We start from the raw sequence: 24,597 nt of genomic DNA, 5'->3' as shown, positions 1-24,597 counted from the left end.
ACTGCCAATGATGGAGGCTGAGATAACAGTGTGGAGCTGGAGGAATACAGAAGGCCAGGCAGCATCAGAGGAGTAGGAAAGCTGATGTTTCGGGTCAGGACTCTTTTTCAGAAATGGGCAGGGTATGGGGGCTCTGAAATAAATAGAGATGGGGTGTTGGGCTGGGGAAGGTAAGTGGGATGGTGCAGATAGGTAGTGGCGGGGATTGGTCAGTGACGTGGGAGGAGCAGATAGGTAGGAGAGAAGACAGGGAGGGTTGGTCATGGGATGAGGTCGGGGCTGGGGAGATTTTGAAGCCAATAGAGTCCACATTGAGACCATTGGACTGTAGGCTCCCTAGGTGGAATATGAGGTGCTGGTCCTCTAGTTTCTGGGTGGCGTCGTTGTGACACTGGAGGAGGCCCAAGATGGATATGTCACCAGGGAATGGGAGGTGGAGTTGAAGTGGCTCACAACTGGAGGGTGTTGTCGTTTGTCATGAACAGAGTGCAGTCTACAAAATGATCTCCGAACCTCATCTTGGTCTCACCAAATGTAGAGGAGGCCACATCGGGAACAGTGGATGCAATAGACCACATTAGCGGATGTGCAGGTGAGTATCTGTTTGATGTGGAAGCTTTTTTTTGGGGCCTGGGATGGAGGTGAGGGGGCGGTATAGAGGTAGGTGTAGCACCTCTTGCAATTGCAGGGAAAGGTGCCGGGGCTAGTGGTGAGTGTGGAGCGGACGAGGGAGTCAGAGTGTTCCCTACACAAGGCAGATAAGTGGGGGGAGGGCAATTTTATCGTTTTGTAGTTGGGTCAGATTGCAGGTGGTGGATGTGGCAGGGAATGAATTCGGAGGTTAGTGGGGTGATATGTGAGGACAAGGGGAATTCTATCTTTGTTTTTATTGTGTGGGGTGGTGGTGTGAGGGAAGAGGCGTGGTAAACACAAGAGGTGTGTTCAAGGACGTTTTCAACCACTGAAGGGGGTATGATGTGTCCTTTGAAATACAAGGACATCTGGGATGCTCGGGAGTGGAATGCCTCATCTTGGGCAGAGGGCGGAAGATTGGGAGTAGGGGATCACATTCTTGCAGGAAGGTGGGTGAGAGGAGGTATAGTCTAGTCCAGTTTCTACTAGTTGTAGATTAGTCCAGTGTCACAATGACGCCACCCGGAAACTGGAGGAGCAGCACATCATATTCCACTTTGGGACCTTACAGCCCAATGGTCTCAATGTGGACTTTACTAGCTTCAAAATCTCCCCACCCCCCAGCCTCATCCCATGAGTAAACCTCTCTCTCATCCCTGCCTCCTTGACCTATCTGTCTTCTCTCCCACCTATCTGCTAAGCCCACCTCACTGACCAATCCCCACCATTACCTCGCTGCACTCACCTATAGCCATCCCACCTACCTTCCCCAGCCCCTCTTATCCCTGCCTCCTTGATATGTCTGTCTAGATTCTTCCAATTGATATAACTTATGTAAAGTAACTACTGAAAATTGTTGGGAAAAAGTTCATTCGAAATTGTTTCACTGCGCTCAATGTTTCTTTATTTCCTACATTTTACAATGTGACTGCACTTCAAAAGTACTTCCTTGAATATAATACACTTTGAGATCTGGTGGACTTAAAAAGTGCTATTTAAATGCAAGTCTTTTTGTAGTTGCTCAAAATTTGCTTGTATCGTAGATGGAAAGTTTAATTTTTGAAAACAATAACAAATTATATCAAGGGTAAAATTTAAACTGTTGAGAATGAGAAAGCAATCTGCCGTTTTTTCCGTTTTCATAATCAAATGAAATTTTTGCGTATGTTATTTCTAAGCATGTAAGAAACCGGTCTGAGTTGCAATGTAGAACAAGTCCTTCAGACCATTGCTGCTAATTGCCAATTCTTTGACTAAATAACTTGTTTTTCAGGCTCGTCTTTACAGTCTACAGGCTGATCCAGCAACATACTGCAATGAGCCAGATGGTAAGAAACCTAATGGATTTTAAAGCATTTGACAAATGTTTATCCTTTTATTTACAAGTAGGAGAGTCTTTTGGTCTTATGCATGAGCCTCCTGTATTTATTCTGTTGAGGTTTGCTGATGGATAGTAGATTTTGGAGAGACTTTAAGTTGAGAGGATGGAATGAATTATGTTGAAAAGTACAAAAGCAGTAGGAACTATGCAGTTCATGTCGCCAATCCCAAAAGTTCATCATAGAAACATATATAATAATCAGAGGGGTGGATAGGGAGAGCCTTTTTCCTAGGATGGTGACGGCGAGCACGAGGGGGCATAGCTTTAAATTGAGGGGTGAAAGATATAGGACAGATGTCAGGGGTAGTTTCTTTACTCAGAGTAGTAAGGGAATGGAACGCTTTGCCTGCAACGGTAGTAGATTCGCCAACTTTAGGTACGTTTAAGTCGTTATTGGACAAGCATATGGAGTACATGGAATAGTGTAGGTTAGATGGGCTTGAGATCAGTATGACAGGTCGACATAACATCGAGGGCCGAAGGGCCTGTTATGTTCTATGTTCTAGAATCATGTCGTCATATCACCATAGAATCCTCAGTGTGGAAGCAGGCCATTCAGCCCATCGTGTCCACGTTGACCCTCTGAAGAGCATCCCACCCAGACCCACCCCTTACTGTATCCCTAGATTTCCTACCATTGACACTGTGGGCAATTTAGCATAGCCAATCCACCTAACCTGCACATCTTTTGACTGTGGGAGAAAACGTACACAATCACGGGAAGTTCGCACATTCTCCCCACGTGCGGTTACCTGAGGCTGGAATTGAACCTGAGTCTCTGGTGCTATGAGGCAGCAGTGCTAACCACTAGGCCACCATGCTGCGCAAAGCATCACTTTTTTATGTTTATTCTCCCGTGGGATGTTGGCATTACTGGCAAGTTGAAGCCAGGATATTCCCCCCCTGTCTCAAGGATTGAATTGGATTTTTTATTTAGACCGTAAAACATAGGAGCAGAAATTAGGCCAGTCGGCCCATCAAATCTGCTTCACTATTCAACCCTGGCTGATAAGTTCCTTAAGGCCATTTTCCTGCTTTCTCCCCGTAACCCTTAATCCCCTTGATAATCAAGAATCGATCTATCTCAGTCTTAAATGTACTCAGTGACCTGGCTGAAGAAGTTTTTAACTGTCTGCTTCCCAAGGTAGTCACTTCCACGTTTATCATGCTCTTTATAATGTGATGAAATCTAAATTACCTTATCTCCTAAACTTGAAATTCTAATATCCAATTCTAGTATTTTGTAACAATTGCAAGCATTATCAGGCAACAATTTGTCTATTCCTTTAACAAATTAATATCATGTCTGCTACTGAAGGTTGAAAGTAGAAATATTTTCAACTGATTTTTGTAAACATATATCAAAAACTGATGGAAGGATTTTGGCAAAACTTGGTGCAGGGTGATAAGGTGTGACTTTAAGGAAGAACTGATCAGTTTTTTGTGAAAATGTGGGTCTGGTTCTAAGCAATTGTAAGAATGTTGAGTTGAACACTGCATTAATGCCTGTTCACTTGTTCACTTTGTCCGTCCTAATAATCGCAGATTGTGCTCCTGTTTTCATACCTAGGATGAAATCCACATGGACCGACAGCTCAGAGTTTGCTAACTGCCATTTGCCTGGTTGTTGTAATTTTCCTGAGGCCATAAGACATAGGAGTGGAAGTAAGGCCATTTGGTCCATCAAGTCCACTCTGCCATTTAAATCATGGCTGATGGACATTTCAATACCACTTCCCTGCACTCTTCCCGTAGCCCTTGATTCCTTTTGAGATCAAGAATTTGTCGATCTCTGCCTTGAAGGCATCCAACGTCCCGGCCTCCACTGTACTCTGCGGCAATGAATTCCACAAGCCCACCACTCTCTGGCTGAAGAAATGTCATCTCATTTCAGTTTTAAATTTACCCCCTCTAATTTTAAGGCTGTGCCCACGGGTCCTAGTCTCCCTGCCTAACGGAAACAAGTTCCTAGCGTCCACCCCTTCTGAACCATACATTATCTTGTAAGTTTCTATTAGATCTCCCCTCAACCTTGTAAACTCTGAGTACAATCCCAGGATTCTTAGCCATTCATCATACGTTAAACCTACCTACCATTCCAGGGATCATCCGTGTGAATCTCCGCTGGACACGCTCCAGGGCTAGTATGTCCTTCCTGAAGTGTGGGGCCCAAAATTGGACACCCGTATTCTAAATGGGGCCTAACTAGAGCCTTATAAAGCCTCAGAAGCACATCACTGCTTTTATATTACAACCCTCTTGAGATAAACGACAACATTACATTTGCTTTCTTAATCACGGACTCTACCTGCAAGTTAACCTTTAGAGAATCCTGGACCAACACTCCCAGATCCCTTTGCACTTCTGATTTGCGAATTTTCTCACCATTTAGAAAATAGTCCATGCCTGTATTCTTTTTTCCAAAGTGCAAAATCTCACATTTACTCACATTGAATTTCATCAGCCATTTCCGGGACCACTCTCCTAGACAGTCTAAATCTTTCTGCAGCTTCCCCACCTCCTCAGTACTACCTGCCTGTCCACCTATCTTTGTATCATCGGCAAACTTCGCCAGAATGCCCCCAGTCCCTTCATCCAGATCATTAAAATACAAGGTGAACAGCTGTGGCCCCAACACTGAACCCTGCGGGACACTACTCGTCACTGGTTGCCATTCCGAAAAAGAGCCTTTTATCCCAACTCTCTGCCTTCTGTCAGACAGCCAATCCTCAATCCAAGCCAGTAGCTCACCTCGAACACCATGGGCCCTCACCTTTCTCAGCAGCCTCCCGTGAGGCACCTTATCAAAGGCCTTTTGGAAGTCTAGACAGATAACATCTACTGGGTTTCCACTACTTGTTACCACTTTGAAGAATTCTAACAGTTTTGTCAGGCATGACCTATCTTTACTAAAACCATGCTGACTTGTTTTAATCTGACCCTGCACTTCCAGGAATTTTGAAATCTCATCCTTGACAATGGATTCCAGAATTTTACCAACTACCGAGGTTAAGCTAATCTTATTGTCTATTAGGTTAATATCCTGATTAATGGCTGTTTCAGAGATGTAGCTTGTATCCTCCATGGTGTACTGTGTTAGGGTTTTCAGGTGAAATTAACTTAACATTGAAAATGAGTCTTCAGCAAAAAGCTCCTTATCAAAGTGTCATGGGGAGTAATTTGGCAGAATCATTTGAATAAGCAGTAAGAATAAACAAGATAGACTTTTGTAATTTGTCTTTTATTGGCTGAAACTTTTTTTAACTTGTACATTGGCTGTGTTTACTTTCTGTTCAGGGCCCCTGGAACTCTATGAAGAGTGGGTTGCTGATTTTAATCTTGAAAATCAGAAAGGGGAAATCTCTGACCTATTGGTTAACAGTCCAGCAGTACGTGCGCTTTACACAAAAATGGTATGTACTATGTCAACCATTCTGCTTATACTTGCTAATGCTCTGTCTGAATAACGTTGTTAGATCAAACCCAGTTGCAACAAGTGAGACACCAGATGAGCATTGAGGGGTCACTTCAGTGTTTGATATTGCCGAATTCTGTTCAACTGAACATTCGTGATATGAGGATCAACAATCACCAAAACGTAATTTAGTCATTTATTCTTGATGTTATGTGGCGTAGAACAATATACTCGGTACATTCTCTATCCCTCTTTCCACTCTTCCACCACCACCCCCCCCCCCATTGCAAACACCATTGCCAAGAGTGCCAAATATGTTACCCTTGTATAAATATTTTATATTTTGAAATATTGAGGACAGGATAGTCTGGTCCTTCTGAGGTGTTGTAGTCATCATCAGGTCATTGATCCACTCAAACACTCCCAACTTGATTCTCTTTCAGAACCAAAAGAACTGCGGATGCTGTAAATCAGGAACAAAAACAAAGTTGCTGGAAAAGCTCAGCAGGGTTCTGAAGAAGGGTCACCAGACCCAAAATGTTAACTCTGCTTTCTCCTCCACAGATGCTGCCAGATCTGCTAAGCTTTTCCAGCAACTTTGATGCTCTTTCACATTTTTACTATGGTCTCTTGAACCTGACTTTATTTCTGCAACCATGAATGTCTCTTTGAACCATGAAGTGATCAAATTCCGTCAAGGAAAAACAGGTCACTCTATCCCTTTATGGCACTATTGACACATAAAATATTCAATCCGAATAACAGTGAGTGGTTGAGTGAGGTGAATATGTTAATGTGTGAGTAAGGTTGGAGGGCTAGTTGGTGAGGTAGGTGGGGTGCATTTATCATTGGTTACAGTATGTTTTCCTAAATGTTGCTAAAAGGGGATGTGAAGTTTTTTTTGCCTTGGACTTTAAGGAGAATTGATGCAAGAATCCAGGCTGAAAAAGGGACTCCATTTCACACAATGTGAAAAGGGTGCTCATTGCTTGGATTGTTGTTGGCCTGGCAATGCAGCAGAAACTGTAAGTTGTCAGTTTTAGTTCCCAGATCTGGCAGATGTAACTGGTCAGGGCATTGCCATGTGAATGCAACAGAGATTCCATCTCCGTGTCACCAGAGGTTAGACACCCATCAAGTATAGAGTGGAGTGCATTTGTTTCTGCTACAAGCCGCATATGTGAACGCACAAGATCTTGTTTTATGTATGCTTAAGGAAGATTTTTGAGTCATGGAAACTGTCAGTCTGTCTGATATTGCCATACCAGTGATGGCTCATTCAGGCGTCATCTCTTGCTAGACAGATTGTCCTATTTTCAAGCATAGTTTCTTGTATTTGGTCCTGATGAATGTAAAGTTTGACTTTATCTCCTTTCAGTTCTCTTTTTTTTTTAAACTTTGTTTTATTCATTCGTTGGTTGCGGGAATCACTGGCCAGGCCAGCATTTATTACCCAGAGGCCAATTAAAAGTTAGCCAGATTGCTGTGGGTCTGGGCTCATATGGTAGGTCAGACCAAATAAGGACACAAAATTAGTGAACCCTATCGGTTTTTCCTATAGGCAACAATAGTTTCCTGTTATTCATTAGAATCTTGTCTCCAGATATATATTGAATTCAAATTTTACTGTTTGCCATGGCAGGATTCAAACCCAGGTCTCCACAAAATTACCAGGGTCTCTGGATTAATAGTCTGGTGATAATGCCACAAGGCCATCACCTCTCCTTTCTGCACCTGGCAGTTATTTATGTGGTTTTCTCTGTCCTCCGTAACTGTCAAGGTCAGTAAGCAGACTGCCTGAACTCTCCGAATCTAACTCCGAACCAGAGATATTCATGACCAGTCCCAGGAAACATCAAAATTTTAAACTTGGGTAGTTTCCACAAACCTGGTGCAGATGTACATCTCATGTCATAACCTGGACTGTGGTCGCCCGAAAACCAGATGATTATGCCTCAACAGTGGCCTGCTCAACATTGATTCCTGCTGGCAGATTAAATTGCCTAAACCAAATTCTGGAAGAACCTTCACATGCCTGCCATTCTACCTGCCAGCATAGATGTCATGTATAAAGACTGGAATAAGCGCCTCAACGTTTTTGTTGCTATAATTTAATTCAATAATCTAAAAGCTGTGCAATTGAGATATGAAATAGTCTTCAGTTTTGTTTTTCCCTCTCTTATAATAGGTACCAGCAGCCGTATCTCATTCAGAATTTTGGCATCGATACTTTTATAAACTGTATCAGTTGGAACAGGTGGGTCATTACTGAGTTCAATAATGATTGAAATATTTATCCTAGTTTTTTAGGCTATCAGTCAGTTATCAGGTCAGCTGACCAATTGTAAAAGTTTGTTTTGGAATGCACTATACTTCATTTTGCTGACTCCTAAGTTTTTTTTTAATGAATTTCTTCCTTGCTTCACCCCACTATTTCATAGAATCCCTACAGTTTGGAAGCAGCCCTTTTTGTCCCAACAAGTCCACACCGGCCCTCCCAGCATCCCACCCAAACCTATTCCCCCATAACACTATAATCTACACATCCGTGAACACTCGGCAATTTAGGGTGGCCAGTCCACCTACCCTGCGCATCTGTGGGCCGTGGGAGGAAACCGGAGCACCTGGAGGAAACCTATGCAGACATGGGGAGAATGTACAAACTACACATACAGTTGCCTGAGGGTGGAGTTGAACCCACGTCCCTGTGAGGTAGCATTGCTAACCGCTGAACTGCCGTGCTTTTTAATGGCAAGGTTCTATACCTGAGAATTCACTTCCTGAGCGCCTACACTACTTCCCCTCAATGTTCTTATGTTTACTTCTTATACCAGAGTTTTGGTCGCTGTTCAAACACACTTCCAATATCACTTTCATGGACTTGGCTTCCATTTTTGGTTACACCTTCTGTGAGGTGTGTCGGGACTTTTCTCTGCCATAAATGGGATATATTGATGCGGTTTAACTGTTGCATTTGGTGAGATATAGGGAAATGTTAGAGGTTCTCAATGGCTAGAGTCAGAGGAATAGAGTTTCAGAGAAGGTATGGACTAGATGTATGATCTGTTTCATTGGTGGATCAAGGTATGAAGGGATTTAAAGATGCCAGCAATTTTGTAATAAATGTACTGCAGGACAAGTGAACAGGGTTAATTCAGTAAGGATGAGGTGGTAAGTGACCATAAGTTAGTGTAGAACAGGTAATTATGATAAATTACTGTTGATATGTGGCCAATAACAAAACTAATACAAAAGCCTGCAGAGGACAGAAATGTTTAGTTGGATTTCAGTGGTGGAAGGACTGAGGTAGAGTTGGTGTTGTGGTGATAGTAGTAATATTCATAAGCAAATAAGTTTTTAAAGCTCCTTTTTAAAGTCAAATGAGATGCTAAGATTACAAATCGGTCTCAGAGATAATGGGAACTGCAGATGCTGGAGAATCCAAGATAATAAAATGTGAGGCTGGATGAACACAGCAGGCCAAGCAGCATCTCAGGAGCACAAAAGCTGATGTTTCGGGCCTAGACCCTTTTCTAGGCCCGAAACGTCAGCTTTTGTGCTCCTGAGATGCTGCTTGGCCTGCTGTGTTCATCCAGCCTCACATTTTATTATCTTACAAATTGGTCTGTTGGGCTGAGGTAAATAGTGACAGTGGGAAGATATGAATCCGTTTTTGGAGGGAGCAAAATTTCTACTTTTGAAAGGTTTGAGAACAAGGAAGCATAGATTTAAAGTAATGAAGGAAACAAACATGACCTGATTTCTTTCTTTCTGAGTGTGGTTAATGTTTGGAATGTGCTGCCTTGTTTTGAAAACTTCTTCAATGCAGCATTCAAGAGAATTGGAGGGGGCGATGGGAGAAGGTGGGATAATGGCATATGTGAATTTCTCAGTAGGAGAGCTGGTGCAGATATCTTGGACTGAATGTCTGCTTACTGTGCCATAACTGTGATATTTCTGCTGTACCTCTTGCATCAAATTGGCTGAGTTAGAAATTGGAGGTACTGTACATCCAAAGCTTATACTTAAAGGGATTTGGGCTAAAATATGATGTGTTAAATCTTGATTAGTTTGGTTTTTAAATTTTAAATCTAATTGTAGTGTCTGTCAAATATTTTTAAAATGAGCTTATTAAACTTGTATTAAACATCTGGTTGAACAAGTTGGAGTAAATGCTAACTGAAGTGCCCTTTCACAGGACGAGACCAGGAGAGTAGCACTGAAGCAGAGAGCGGAGCAGACCTCTCATGCAGAGGAGCTTCAATGGGAAGAGGAAGAAGGTAAGGATTTCAAATTCTATTAAAGTTAATAGTAAGGAGAACATCTTTTGCCAAAACTTTTCTTGCTGTACTGTATGTTGTTAAGAATATTTTTATGAATGCCAGTATCATTAATAGTGACCATGTAATTACAGATTGTTATAAAAACCTATATGGTTCATTCCGATTAAAGCAAAATACTAAAAGTGCCAGAAATCTGAAACAAAGATAGAAATTGCTGGAGAGACTTGGCTGGCTTGGCAGCATGTGAGGGGAGAGAAAGGTTCTCCTGAGGTCCGTGCACAGACTGCATTGGTCAATATGCCAATGTGCTTGGAGCTTCCCAACAGCTGCAGAGCTTGAAGGGAATGTTGGACCTTACTTGGCCAGTCTGAAGGTTATTCCAGATTCTTAACCATATAGTTAAGTCTTAATTGGTCTTTTATTTATTTGGAAGATATGAGCATCGCTATCTTGCTTGGCATTTACCTCCCATACCTAATTGACCTTGGAGGTGATGATTTGTTGATGTCTTGAACTGCTGCTGTACATATGGTGAGAGTCCATCACTGGTACTGCTCAGAGAGCTCCATGATTTTGACCGAACCCCACTAAAGGAATAGTGCTGTAGTTAGAGGGTGGCACGTGGTTTGTAGGGAGACTTTTTTAAAGCTGGTGGCTGTTCCCATGTACTTGCTGCCTTAGTTCTTCAGGATAGTACAACGGCCACAAGATTTGATACTGCAGTCAAGCAGCTTTGCTGGGTCACTTCAATAGACCTTTGTAGATGGTTCACTCTGCTGCCACTGTGCATGGTGATCAAGAGTGAATAGTTATGGTGTCAGATGGGCACTGATCAAGAAACCTGTTTTGTCTTGAATGTTTGCGTTTTGTAAGTGTTAGAGCTACACACATACAGACAGAAGAATATCCTGTCATAATCGTGACTTGCAGATTGTGAGGAGGCTTTGGGGAGGGTGTCAGTGCTGGGTAGGAAACAACTTATTTGTTGCAGAATTACCAGTCTCTGACTTGCTGTTGAAATCACAGTATTTATATGGTTAAGTTTCTAGTCAAAAGTGACTACCCAGGTTGTTGGTGGAAGGTCCAGTTTACAAAAAAAATTGTGGTCCCATAAACATTGACAAGTCAATCACTCACCCAGATCAGACCAAGGCTGCATTCCGTGATGCATCTGATGAAAAGAAAAATTGGTAAGTGTTGTTGTGGACGTGCTGAATTCCCTTAGCCTCCCAGGGAAGTAGAGGTGTTGGTGTGCTTTCTTCACCATACTGTTGACATGGATGGGCTAGGTCAGATTGGTGACATTTACTTCTAGTGACTTGATGCTCTTGACCATCTCCACCTCAGCAACATTGATGCAGACAGGGATATCTCCTCTGCTCTGCTTCCTGATGTCAATGACCACCACCTTCGTTTTGCTGACATTGAAGGAGAGGTTATTATCTTCACACCATGCCACCAAGCTCTGTCTCTTTCCTGAACACACTCTCATCACTGTTTGAGATCCCACCCACTACGGTCGCGTCATTTGCAAATTTGTAAATCAAGTCAGAGCTGAATTTGGCCCCACAGTTGTAAATGTGTAAGGACTGTATAGTAAGGGGCTGATTGCACAGCCTTGTGGGGTATCAGTGGTGAGGATTATTTACAGAATAAGGAATACATTTAAAACTGTGATGCAAAATAATTTCTTCTCCAAAGGGTAGTGAACGTCTGAAATTGTCTGAGAGAGTTGTGGAGGCTAGATCATTGGAAGTATTTAAAAAGGTAGGCAGGCTTATGAAATGTTGGGGCATTGATTGTTATGCTGAGCTGGCACGAAAGAGGGTTTGAGGCCTGGGACAAATTAGCTGTGATCTTGTTGAATGGCAAGGCAGGTTTGAGAGGCAAAATGGCCTACTTTTGGTCCTATTTCTTTTGCTTTGTCACCTTCTTTACAGTCTTGCTAATATGCAAGACTAAAACACAAGACTACATTCATTTTAATATTAATTAGCATTTCTGAAAAGATCTAAAATACACTAGACCAATGTAAAATTAAAAGAAAATGCAGAAAATACACAGTAGATGAGAGAGGATCTGTCGGGAGAGAGAACTCCCTATTTGTCAGAACCTTCTCATGAAATATCATTTTAAAATGTTAACTCTGTTCAATATTCTGCCTGACTTTGAGCATTTGCAGACTTTCTTTTTGCAATTTAGATTTGAAGCATCCACGGTATTTTGTATTTGTCTTAATCATCACATCAAAAGTAAGCCAAAGTGTTCATGAAAGTGTATAATAAGAAATGCACTGATTATTTTGAATTTTTTTTGAAAAATGAAGTACTGTTATTTGGTTTACAATTGATTTCAGTGTAGTATAGTATGATTCTAGATTGTTGATCCTTTTGCTCAGACGTTTTTACAATTTTCAATGAAAAATCAACTGCATACAGTGTGAAAAAACTATGCAATGTTGTATTCTTGCAGATGAATTTGTAGGTGCTTCGTCTCCCAATTCAGATTTACGACATATGCCGCAAAAGCCATTATCGCATTTACAATCTCCAGTTGCATGCTGTAGGCTGGAGCATTCAGTTGAACTTCAGAACCAGAATATTGCTGACGTCATGCCAAGGCCATTGGAATGCCAGTCTGATAGTGTCATCAGCACCTCCACAGAACTCCAGTTGAGAAGTCAAATCTCCACATCCAGTGAGACGTCTAGGTCTGAGGAGACTGTAAAGGAAATTGCAGGCAATGTAGTAGAAACCAGTGTGGAGCTGGTGGTACAACAAGATTTGAAGCCAAGTAGTAAGGGCAGACTTTCGATCCCAGAAGAAGAAGCAAATGGATCAACAAAATATCAAAAAACGAAGGAGTTTACTGCAGTATCTGGTGCAGTGTTTGAGGCACAGAACACAAACAAACTGGAGACTACAAAAGATGATGGACCAATTGATTTGAGAGTGTATGAACTTAACTCCGACAGTGGAAAATCAACACCATCCAATAATGGAAAGAAAGGTATTGTTACAAATGGTGTATGTGTGCTAAGTACAGATGGAGCCAGAAGGGGAATAGTGGTAAATAAACCTACTAGTCTTAAAATGGGACCCAAAAGCAAGTCGCAGGTGTGTTTTTAAATAATATTTATAATTAGAAAGGGGTGAATTTTATAATCCATAAAATGGAACTTATTTAAAAAATCAATGCAGTAAACCTCTTGCTGCTTTAAGAATTCATAATCCACTTATTTTTAATAGATCATTGCATCCCTTAAGTCTAGAAATGCATTAGGCACAATGAGAAGCAATCCTTTTTTTAGGTTGTGATAGTCAGTCACACAGTACAGAAGAGGCTCTTTGGCTCATTCTGGCTGCTTCAACACAAAACTGGTCTAAATGTGCAATCTTTTCAATTTCCAGCACGTGGCCTATTGCCTTGAATGATAACATTTCAAGTAATCATTCGAATAAATTTTAAAAGTTGCGTGGTTTCTTGTCTCTACTAAACTAGGCAGTACATTCCAGATTCCCACCACCTTCTGGGTGCAAATCTCTTTTTTCCTCCAAATCCTCTCTTCAACCTCCTGCATTTCATCTTCAAATTATGCTCTCTTTTCATAGATCATTCAGCTGAGGGAATAACTGCATTCTGTTCACTGCCCATGCCCCTCAGTCTGCTACACCTCAATCAGATCCCCTCGGCCTTTCTTGCTCCAAAGAAAACAATCCAAGCTTATCCAGTCTTTCTTCATACTTGAAATGCTCCATCACAGGCAACGTTCTGGTGAATCTCCTCTGCACTCCTCTAGTGCAATCATATCTTCCTGTCGTGCAATGATGAGAGCTGCTGAATATATTCTAGCTGTAGCCTAATCGAAGTCCTGTACAGCTTCACCATACGCTCCTTGCTCTGATGATCAATGCCGTGGCAAAGGTGAGTGTCCTGTAGGTCCCCAACCTGTCCTTCACCGTCAGGGATCTGTGGACAAGTACCTGAAGATCCCTCAGAGTTTCCTAGTGTCCTGTCACTCATTGAGTACTCCCTTTTCTTGTTACATTTGCCAAAGTGCATCAGTTCATACTTTTCAGGGTTAAATTTCAGTCTGTCTTTTTTTTTCTTCCTCTTGTAACCTAATACGTTCCTCCTCATTGTAAACCATCTGGCCAATCTTTATCTTTCTCACATTTTACTTATTATCCCCTCCTATATCATTTATATGTAATAACAAACGGCAATGTTCAGCACTCTTTGCAATTGCTCTGATAGTGAAGCAGACCATGTTTAAATGCAACAAAACTCAGCAAACTTGGACTTGCTATATAAATGCAGTGCCTACAAGAGCAGGACAGATGCTAGGAATACTGCAGTGAGTAACTTACCTGACTCCCAAAGTCTGTTCACCATACTTACTCTCTATCCTTTAGAATTAAACTCCATTAAACAGTTGATGTTGTCAAAGAACTAATGCAATTGCTACTAGATTCAAAGAGGCATGAGATTAGTTCAAATGTTCACATTTAACAAACTTGATTGTCCTCTCCGTGTTTTCACTGAAATTTTAAAAACCTGTTTCCAACTCCAGTAAAATGTTGGGAGCGTTTTCTGAGTTTCTTAAGCTGAAGAATGCAATGCCAGAGACTGTCAGAAATAATATGGTAGATAATGTTATTAAAATATGGTTTAATAAAATGCATCAAAAAGTGACATTAGTGTGGTCCTAAGAAACCATGCATTTTGAAGCATTGTATCTTCAATGTATTTGCATAGCTGGTCCTGGTGGATAATAGCTTTCTTTTCCTCAAAGATCCTAAATTGTTTCTTAGTGACTGGATAGTTTAGTTTTATGCATTTGCTTTCTCTGAAAAAAGTATGCTGGTGTGGTTCATCAGTCCTAATATCAAATCAACATTTTTTTAAACTCCCACTTGGGATGTTGACATCACTGACAAAGCCAGCGTTTATTGTCCATCTCACGTTGCCCATAAATTGAGTAGATTGACCCTCTGAAATGGCATTCAGAATTAGCTGCATCTTTTAAAAAATCACTCGTTGGATGTGAAAATCGCTGGCTGAGCAGCATTTAATGTCTGTCCCTAGTTATCTTTGAACTGAGTGGCTTGCTAGGCCATTTCAGAGGGTAATTGAGAGTCAACCACATTGCTGTGGGTTTGAAGTCACATGTAGGCCAGACTGAGGGATGGCAGATTTCCTTCCCTGAAGGACACTAGTGAATCAGATGTTTTTCTGGCAATCAACAATGGTTTCATGGTCATCAGTAGATTCTTAATTCTAGATTATTGTTGAATTCAAATTCCACCATCAAACCCGGGTCCCCAGAACATTAGCTGAGTTTCTGCGTTAATAGTCTAGCGATAATACCATGAGGCTATCACCTCCTGCATTGTGGTGGGTGTGGAGTCACATAAATGCCATGCCAGCTATCACAGCACATTTCTGTTCCTGCAGGATTTTAACGAATCAGCTTTTATAATCTGAATTCAACAGTTTTGATATGAATGAGCTAGAATTTAATCCAGAGTTACTAGGAAATTGAATTTAAGTGACCTCAGCTGCTATAATAGGATGTTAACTTTTGTCTCTAGAGCTTTAGTCCAGGCTTCTGGACCAGAGGATTATTGCTGCCCTCTGCAGTCCTTTATAAAAGTATTACGGCAGTGGTATTAAATGTCATTCATGAGTTGTTTGTAACTAAAATGTGTTCTGCAGCAGATCAAGGAACCAAAAGTGTGTGGCCTAAATAATAATTTCTGATTTCCCAGTGAACCAGTTTATTTCTTTAAACTGCATGGGAGAATCCTTCTTGCTATGTTGGAGTAAAATCCTCTCAAAATTAATGTAGAAAATTGATTCTGTTCCGTACACAGAATGCACTCTGAGAGGAGTTAATTACAAAGGAACTGGCATAGGTCATTTCAGCCCCTTGAATGATGGAACAGGCTCAACGAGATCATGGCTGATTCCATATACCAAAACACAAAATTAACAAAATGTTTGTCTGCTGCTGTTCCACTATTAGTTGGGGAGGAAAAAAAGTTCCAACGTCTACCACCCCTTTGTGTGCAGAGCTGTTTCCTAACATGCCTCTTGAAAGGTCAGGCCCTAATTCTCAAACTGTGCCTCCCAATTCTAGAATCCACAACCTGGAATGTTCCAATGGATCATAATCCTTTGAGTAAAATAATTGCCCCTCATCTGAGACCTAAGTGGCATTTTCCTTATTTTTAAAACGGTGTCTCTGGTTCCAGACACTTCACTCGGGGAGACATCTTACCTGTATCTACCCTGTATATCACTTCTAATTATTTTGTAATTTTCGATGATATCACACGTCTCATTCTTTGAAATTCGTGAGTATACTGGCCTAGTATGCTCAGCCTTTCTTCACAGGACAGTGAGACCAAAGCTACACACAATACTGCAGGCATGATCTAATACAATTGAAGCAAGACTTCACATCCCTATACTTATTTTCTCTTGTGACAGAGGCTAATTTCATTAGCCTTCGTCATAGTTGCTTGCATCTGCATGTTGGTCTTCAGAGACATATTGACACTGTCTTCTTTATACATCTACACTTTCCAACCTCTCATCATTTAAGAGATACTTTGGGCATTGTTCCTCCTACCAAAGTGAATAATGTCACAACTTTCCTCTTTATATTCCATCTGCCATATTACAGTCCACTCACCTAAGCCTGTACACCACCCCTGGAATCGTTTTACACCTTCCTCATAACACATCTCTGCTTGCTTTTGTATCATATGCAACTTTGGATGTATTATGTTTGGTCCCACATCCAAGCCATCGATATATATTGTGAATAGCTAGGGCCGAAGTACTGATCCCTGTGATCCTTCGCTGCCTGTCTACCAACATAAGAGTGACCCATTTATTCCTACTTTGTTTTCTGTCTGTTAGCCAGCCACTAATCCATACCAATACAGTAAAGAATATTTCTTACAAGGTAATGTTCTTAGCCAACCACCTGTGATGGACCTTATCAAAATTCAAATGTACTCCGTTCATCAACTTGCCTTATCAACTTTATTAGTAACATCTTCAAAAACTCCTCCATGTTAACTGCCCAATTAGATCATTATTATCCTATGTTATTACATCCTTTTATATTAGATTTAGTGTTTTCTCTCCCACTGACATAAGGCTAACAAGTCTGTAGTTCCCTGTTTTCTGTTTTGCTTCCTCCTTAACCAGAATGACAGACACATGTTTCAGTTGATTTGTTACTTAAATTGGGGAAGGGAAATTGACTTGGGTGCCCACTGGCTGACTACATTCCCCTTTGCTAGAAAGAAATGTGTGTATATTTGGAAAGACTGATCAGGCTCAGACCCAAGAAACCCTGTGGTTAGAGAGCGCGTTGACATTCCTTATCCATGCAGTATCACAAGGTACTGAAACAGGATTGACTGTTCTACAGGCAGCATAGCCATCAAGTCAGAGATCCACAGTGCACACAAAGGCCCTTTGGTCCATTGTGTCCACACTAGCCAAACAAAGCAGCCAATTAAGTATTTTATTCCCATTTTCCAGCACTTGGCCCACAGCTTTATGTGCTTATGTCAACTTGCAACATGGAAGCAATATTTAGATATATAAGGATTTCTGCCTCTATTACTCTTACAAGGAGTGAGTTCCAGATTCCTACCACTAGTGAAAGATGTTTTTCCTTGAGTCTTCTAATCGTTCTGCCCCTCACCTTATAAGTCTGTTCCCCCTCGACATTGATCCCTCCAAGGGAAAAAATTTTTTTTCCTGTCTGCACCCCTCATAATCTTATATGTCAACCATGTCCCTTCTCAATCTCCTCTCCTTTAAGGAAAGCAACCCCAGTCTGTCTAATCTCTTTCCGTGAGTAAAACTCTCCAGCCCAGGCAATGGTAAATCTCCTCTGCACCTTCACCAGCACAATCACATCCCTCCAATGATGTGGATCCCAGAATTTCACACGATATTCTAACTGTGGCCTAAGCAAGATTTATTTTAGTTCCAGCATAGCCTGCCTGCTCTTGAACTCTGTGCTTCAGCACATTAAGGCAAGTGTCCCATTTGCTGGCTTAATCACTTTATCCACCTATACTAATGCCTTAAGGGACCAATGCACGTGCATACCAATGTCTTTCCGATCCTCTGTGTTTCCTATGGTTATTCATGTATTCCATTATTACACATTTATCCAGAATGAATTCGGATTGCCAGTGATCAGCCCATCTACTAAGCTTGTCTATAATCTATAATCTAAGGCTATCTATTTATCTATAAATAGATAAATCCTATTTATCTCACCAGTTTTTGTATCTTGAAAAATTACTGATCAACCCTTCTACATTCAAGTCTAAATCATTTATATGAATCACAAACAGCAAAGGCCTCCATACTAACCCTTGAAGGACCCCACTGGGTTACCTAGCAGGGTGATGCATCGTCTGCAATCGAACAGTGATTTGGTGAGCAAGTCTGCAACCTTGGACCCTACTGGACACAGACTTCCAGTTGGTAAGGCACCCCTCAAATATCACACTCTGCTGCTGCTGCTGCTACCCAGCCAACCCGTGAATCCAATTTGCCAAATTTCCTTGGAACCCGTGGACTGTTACATTTTGCTATCAGGCTCCTATTTAAGGATGTTTTCTAAAGCAGTGTCGTCACCTACACACTTGGTCACCTCTTCCAAAAATCCAATCAGGTTGGTCAGGTGTGACCTCCCCTTAACAAAGTCATGTTTGTTATTCATTGTGACCAAGCCAGGCATGTTCAGGAGAAAAAGACTGAAGTTTGATAAGAAAATATTGATATTTGGACTATACAGAAATTAATTCAACCACTAATATACCATTTAGAAAAGAAGCTGGTGATATGTAGCAATTTTGCTAATTGTCCATTACTTGATGATTTCTTTTTTTAAAAGAAAGCTCTATCATATCTTTGATCATGTTCGTTCTAACTAATTATTACTTATTCCAGGGTCTAGCACAGATATCAGTGAGGACTGGGAAAAAGATTTTGATTTGGATATGACCGAGGAAGAAGTCCAGTTAGCACTGTCCCGGGTGGATGTGTCAGAACAGGTACAGTAAATCTGGTTTCTAACCTATCTGATTGAGCTGGGAAATTGTTAAGACTAGTAACTGCTGTGAATCTGCAGCTTTCCACAAGCTAAAGGAATTTGAGTAATCCATGCAATAAACAGTGAGTGCTGTGAAGTAATTTCATATTCACTTTATTACTGGAAAAAGTACCTATGGCGGTACAGCCTTTTAAAACTAGTCACTATCATACATTGTTGGGCTTTTTCCCCCCGGAACTTGTGGTCCTGGATAAAGTAGATACTTGAACAAACTGATCGTATTACCCCAAAGTTGTTACGTTATTCAGTGTTCAGTATGTGATTGTACAGCTTCTGATAATGGTTAACTTTGTCACTTGGGATGTCTACCACATTTTTCTCATTGCTTAAGGGCATAATAACATGTTGCTTTCTGTGATGTGCTAAATACTAAGCTACAGCTTAAAATAACATACAGAAATTATAAAGCAGACACTAAACGTCACCAGTGCTCTTTTTGGGATGATGACCGTCAGCGTAGCATTATCTTTTTCTCATCCCATTATTGAGTAAAACCTTTGTTGGATTGAACTGTTGCATTACGTCTTTTTGTAATTATTTTTGGGATGAAAGTTGGCACATAATGATTACATGCTGCTGAAACTAAGGAGATCTCATTTATTTGTAAGAATAATAGAGTTGTAATGGTAGAGGATTTTAATTTTCCAAACACAGACTGGGACTGCCATAGTGTTAAGGGCCTTCAATGGAGAGGAATTTAAGTATGTACAATAATTTTCTTTTAAAATTCAGTATGTAGAAAAATCTACTAGAGAAGGAGCAAAACTTCACCCTCTTTGGGGAAATAAGGCAAAGCTAGTGATTGAGGTGTCTGGGGGAGCACTTTGGGGCCGGTGATCGTAATGCCAGTTTTAAAATGGAAAAAGATAGACCAAATCAAAAAGTTAAAGTTTTAAATTGGAGGAAAGCCAATTTTGAGGGTATTAGGCCAGAACACTCAAGTTGACTGGGCAGCTATTCGCAAGGAAAGCTGGAAAGGGGGAGCATGCTAAAAATGAGTTTACAGAGGTCTAGAAACAGTATGTTCCTGTTAGTGTGAAGACCAAGGCTGGTAGGTGTAGGGGGTGCTATTGAGGCTCTGGTCAAGAAAATAAAAGGAGACATATGTCAGGTATAGACGGCTGGGATTGAGCAAATCGCTCGGAATGTAACGGCAGCAGGAGTATACTTGAGGGAAATTAGGAGGGCATGAAAAGGACAAGAGAGCATTTGCAAATAAGGTTAAGGAGAATCCAAAGAGATTCTACAAGTATGTTAAGAACAAAACAGTAACTATGCAAAGAACAGGGCCCTTTAAAGATCAACAAGGCTGCCAATCTGTGGAACCACAGAAGATGGGGGAAGATAATAAATGAGTATTTTGCATCAGTGTTTACTGTGGAGAAGGCTATGGAGGCTAGAGAACTTGGAAATAAATAGTGATTTCTTAAAGTGTCAATATTACAGACAAGGAGGTGCCAGATGTCTCAAAGCATAAAGGTGGATAAATCCCCGGGACCTGATCAGGTGCATCCTAGAACTCTATTGGAAGCTATGGAATTGTTGCTGGGCCTCTTGCCAAGATATCTGTATCATCCGTAGCCACGGGTGAGGTGCTGCAAGCCTGGAACTTGGCCAGTGTGATGCCAGTATTTATGAAAGGTGGTAAGGAAAAACCAGGGAACTGTAGGCTGGTGAATCTGACGTTGGTGGTGGGCAAGTTGTTGGAGAGGGTCCTGAGGGTCAGGATTTACATGTACTTGGAAAGGCAGGCACTGGTTAAAGATTGTCAACATGGCTTTGTGTGTGGGAAATCATACCTCACTGATTTTTTTTGGAAGAAGTGACCAAGAGGATTGATTCAGGAAAATGGTGGACGTTGTCTGTATGGACTTCAGTAAGGTGTTTGACAAGGTTCTGTGTGGTAGACCAGTTGGCAAGGTTAGATTGCCTGGAATATAGGGCAAGCCAATTTTGTATCCCAATGGCTAGCTCTAAGGAGGAGATAGAGGTGATGGGGGGGAGGTTGTTTATCTAACTGGAGGCCTCTGGCCAGCAGTGTGCCGTAAAGATTGGTGCTGGGTCCAATTTTTTTTTGTCATTTATATAAATGATTTGGATGTGAACATAGGAGGAATGGTTAGTAAGTTTGCAGATGACAGTGAAGGGTACCTTTTGGAGTACAGCAGGATCTTGATCAGATGGGCAAATGGGCTGAGGATTAGTGGATGGAGTTTAACGTAGGTAACTGTGAGTTACTGCATTTTGGAATGGCAAATGAGGGCAGGACTTATACATTTAATGGTAAAGTCCTGGGGAACGAAAACAGAAGTTGCTGGAAAAGCTCAGCAGGTCTGGCAACATCTGTGAAGGAAAAAACAGTTAATGTTTCAGGACCGGTGATCCTCCCTCAGATTCCCGATTCCTGGGGGATGTTGCTGAACAAAGAAACCTTGGGGTGCAGGTACATATACCCTTAAGTGGATAGACAGACAGGGTGGTGAAGAAGGTATTTGGTATGCTTGCCTTTGTTAGCCAGTGCATTGAGTATTGGGGTTGGGAGGTCATGTTGCGGCTGCACAGAACTTTGGTTAGGCCTCCTTTAGAATACCGCATTCAATTCTGGTCTGCCTGCTTTAGGGAAGTTGTTAAACTTGAAAGGGCTTAGAAAAGATTTACAAGGATGTTGCCAGTATTGGAGGGTTTTGAGTTATAGGGAGAGGCTGAGGGGTGACCTTTTGTGGTGGTTTATAAAATCATGTGGGGCATGGATAGCATGAGTAGCTAAGGTCTTTCTCCCATGTTAGGAGTCTCTTAAAATTAGATGGCATAGGTTTAAGGTGAGAGGGCAAAGATTTAAAACGGAACCGAAGGGCAGCTTTTCCATGCAGAGGGTGGTGCTTGTATGGAATGAGCTGCCGGTGGAGGAGGAGGCTGGTACAATAACAACATTTTAAAAGGCATCTGGATGGGTATATGTATAGGAAGGGTTTGGAGGGATATGGACCAGCTGCTGGCAAATGGGACTAGACTTAGTTAGGATATCTGGTCAGCATGGACGAGTTGTACTGAAGGGCTCTTTCCATAGTGTATAACTATATGCCTATAAAACTACAGGAGAATTTCTCAGTTTAATGGATGATCGTCTAAAATGCTAAGAGCAATTAATCCCATAATACCTGGGTGTTTAGCTCTTGGGCGGATTTATTTCCCAGTGTGATTTTCAGTGAAGATAAAGTCTCTTTTATCTGATTTTCTGATGAATCAGTTTAGTGAATCTGGAGGTGGTGTGTCTCCTGTTGTTGACACAAAATGAAAGCCACCTTTTAAAATCAAAGGCACATTTAAAGTCTTTGAGTTGGTAACATTGTAGTGTTCTTTGTGTATTGAAATCAGAGGACTGATATATTATACTTTTTCATTGATGTGTTGCTGCACCCTCCACAACCTGCCTGGTTATTGTTCCATTTGATTTCTTCTCATTTAACAGTGAGCAAGGTCACAAGAAGTTTCCTTATTTATTTTTTACACAAAAGATATTCCCCTCTTCACCACACCGCACCTTAGAAAGTATTTTTCTAGCGATCTTAAAAATCTGCTTATATTTCATTGGACATTTTTAAAGTTTAAATATGCAGTATGTAACCTGCTTTTCCCTCAAGGTAAATATACATTGCACATCTAAAATATAATTCATGATATTGAACGTAATTGAGCATTTTGTAAGTTTTTGAAGCATTGTTCATGTAAATAAAATTATTTGTGAATCTATATAAATTTGAATGATAACATTAGCAATCCGTTGAATATTGATTGTTTATTTTGTGGCTAAAGTTGTTGGATTAAGATGAAAAACTCAATTTATATGATTGTGGAATTAAAATGTTGCAGAACATAGAACTGTAAGCACAGGAACAGTTCCTTTGGCCTACGATCTTGTGCCAAACATGATGCCAAATGAAACTAATCCCTTCTGCCTGCCTTGGTCCATATCCCTCCATTCCTTGCATAATCACTTGCTTATCTAAAAGTCCCTGAAATGTCTTTATCGCATCTGCCTCAACGCACATAGCAGTGCGTTCCTCCCTCCTCCCTCCTCCCTCCTCCCTCCTCCCTCCTCCCTCCTCCCTCCTCCCTCCTCCCTCCTCCCTCCTCCCTCCTCCCTCCTCCCTCCTCCCTCCTCCCTCCTCCCTCCTCCCTCCTCCCTCCTCCCTCCTCCCTCCTCCCTCCTCCCTCCTCCCTCCTCCTCCCTCCTCCCTCCTGTGTGGAACAAAAACTCTTGCCCCTCACTTCTCCTTTGAACTTCCTCCTCTCTCCTTTTTATATGCATGCCCCCTAGAATTAGATATTTGAACTCTGGGAAGAGAATTCTGACTGTCAACCCTTTCTACACTTTCCATAAATTTACAGTCTCCCCTCAGCCCCTGCCTCTCAAGGAAAACAGCCCGAGTTTTTCCAGCCTCTCCTTTATAGCTCATACCCTCTATTCCAGGCATCCTCCTGGTAAACGTCTACTGCAGCCTCTCCAAAGCCTTCACATCTTTCCTGGCAATGGAAACTGAATGTAAAACTCTTAAATGTGGCCTAACGAAAGTCTGTTAAAGCTGTAACAAGCCATCCTGACTCTTTTACTCAATTCCCTTACCTATAAAGGCAAGCATGCCATAATGCCACCTTTTATCACCTTGTCTACTTGCGAGGCCACTTTCAGGGAGCTGTGGGCTTGAACCCCAAGATCCTTCTGTATATCAGTGCTATTCAGAGTCCTGCCATTAAATGCATATGTTTCCTTACTTTTGATCTTCCAAAATGCGGCACCTTGCACTTGTCCAGATTAAATTCTGTCTGCTGTTTCTTTGCTCACATTTGCAGCTGATCTATATCCCGCTGTATCCTCTGACAACCTTTTACACTATCCACAAATTCACCTATTGCAAACTTATTAATCCACCATCTACATTGTCATCTATGTCATTTATATGTATATCACAAACAACAGAAGTCCCTACAGGGATCCCTACAGAACACCACTTGTCATGGACCTGAAAACATACCCTTCCACCACTACCCTCTGCCTTCCACGGGCAATCCAATTCTGAATCCATGCGGCCGTGTTAACCAGGATCTCGTGCATCTTAATCTTCTGGATGAGTCAACCTTGAGGGACCCTGTCAAAGCCTGACACAAATTCCCAAAGGTGACATCCTCTGCTCCACTCGCATAAATCACCTTCATCAACTCCTCAAAATTCAATTAAGTTAGTGAGAATTGACCCGCCATGCACAAAGCCACGCTGACTGTCCCTAATTAGGCCATGCTTTTCTAAATGTGCATAAATCCTATCTCTTAGAACTCTCTCCAACAACTTCCCAACTACTAGTGTGAGACTCACTTGTCTGTTGTGTCCTGGATTATTCCTATTTCCCTTCAAGATATTTTTTTAAAAGTCACCATAGAGTGTGTTTTTATATTTTTGTTAGCATCACATTGAGCATGGAAGTTGTCTTGAAACTGAATGCTACTAGGGATACATGGGTAATCTGAATTTGAATCCATGCCATGATCTTAGTTTTCCCTCTAATTGTTAGTCACACACAGACAAGTTTTTCAACAACTGTACAGATGTGTTCTTTGCAGAACAAGGCTTGTTTTGATACCTAGGCTAAGCAGCTTAGTAGGAACATTCATCTTTGCCACTAATTAGGTTTGAGTTCTTAGAAAATTTTCTGATGGGAATTTTGAGAGAGAC

The 24,597-nt window shown here is 41.4% G+C and overlaps 1 protein-coding gene across 1 annotated transcript in view; it reads left to right on the top strand.

Moving 5' to 3' along the window:
- The window catches only part of bsdc1 (BSD domain containing 1), a 48,260-nt gene that overhangs the window by 18,178 nt on the left and 5,485 nt on the right, over positions 1 to 24,597 (top strand). Inside the window, exons 5-10 of the mRNA XM_048557951.2 lie at positions 1,907 to 1,961; positions 5,312 to 5,427; positions 7,618 to 7,686; positions 9,628 to 9,709; positions 12,185 to 12,721; positions 18,707 to 18,810. Of these exons, the coding sequence (XP_048413908.1) occupies positions 1,907 to 1,961; positions 5,312 to 5,427; positions 7,618 to 7,686; positions 9,628 to 9,709; positions 12,185 to 12,721; positions 18,707 to 18,810 (963 nt within the window). The remainder of the gene's footprint in view (positions 1 to 1,906; positions 1,962 to 5,311; positions 5,428 to 7,617; positions 7,687 to 9,627; positions 9,710 to 12,184; positions 12,722 to 18,706; positions 18,811 to 24,597) is intronic.

The sequence above is a fragment of the Stegostoma tigrinum genome, chromosome 24 (assembly GCF_030684315.1).
Source record: "Stegostoma tigrinum isolate sSteTig4 chromosome 24, sSteTig4.hap1, whole genome shotgun sequence".
NCBI lineage: Eukaryota > Metazoa > Chordata > Chondrichthyes > Orectolobiformes > Stegostomatidae > Stegostoma > Stegostoma tigrinum.
Note: the sequence above shows the minus strand (reverse complement) of the source record. Positions and strands in the feature narration are given on the sequence as shown.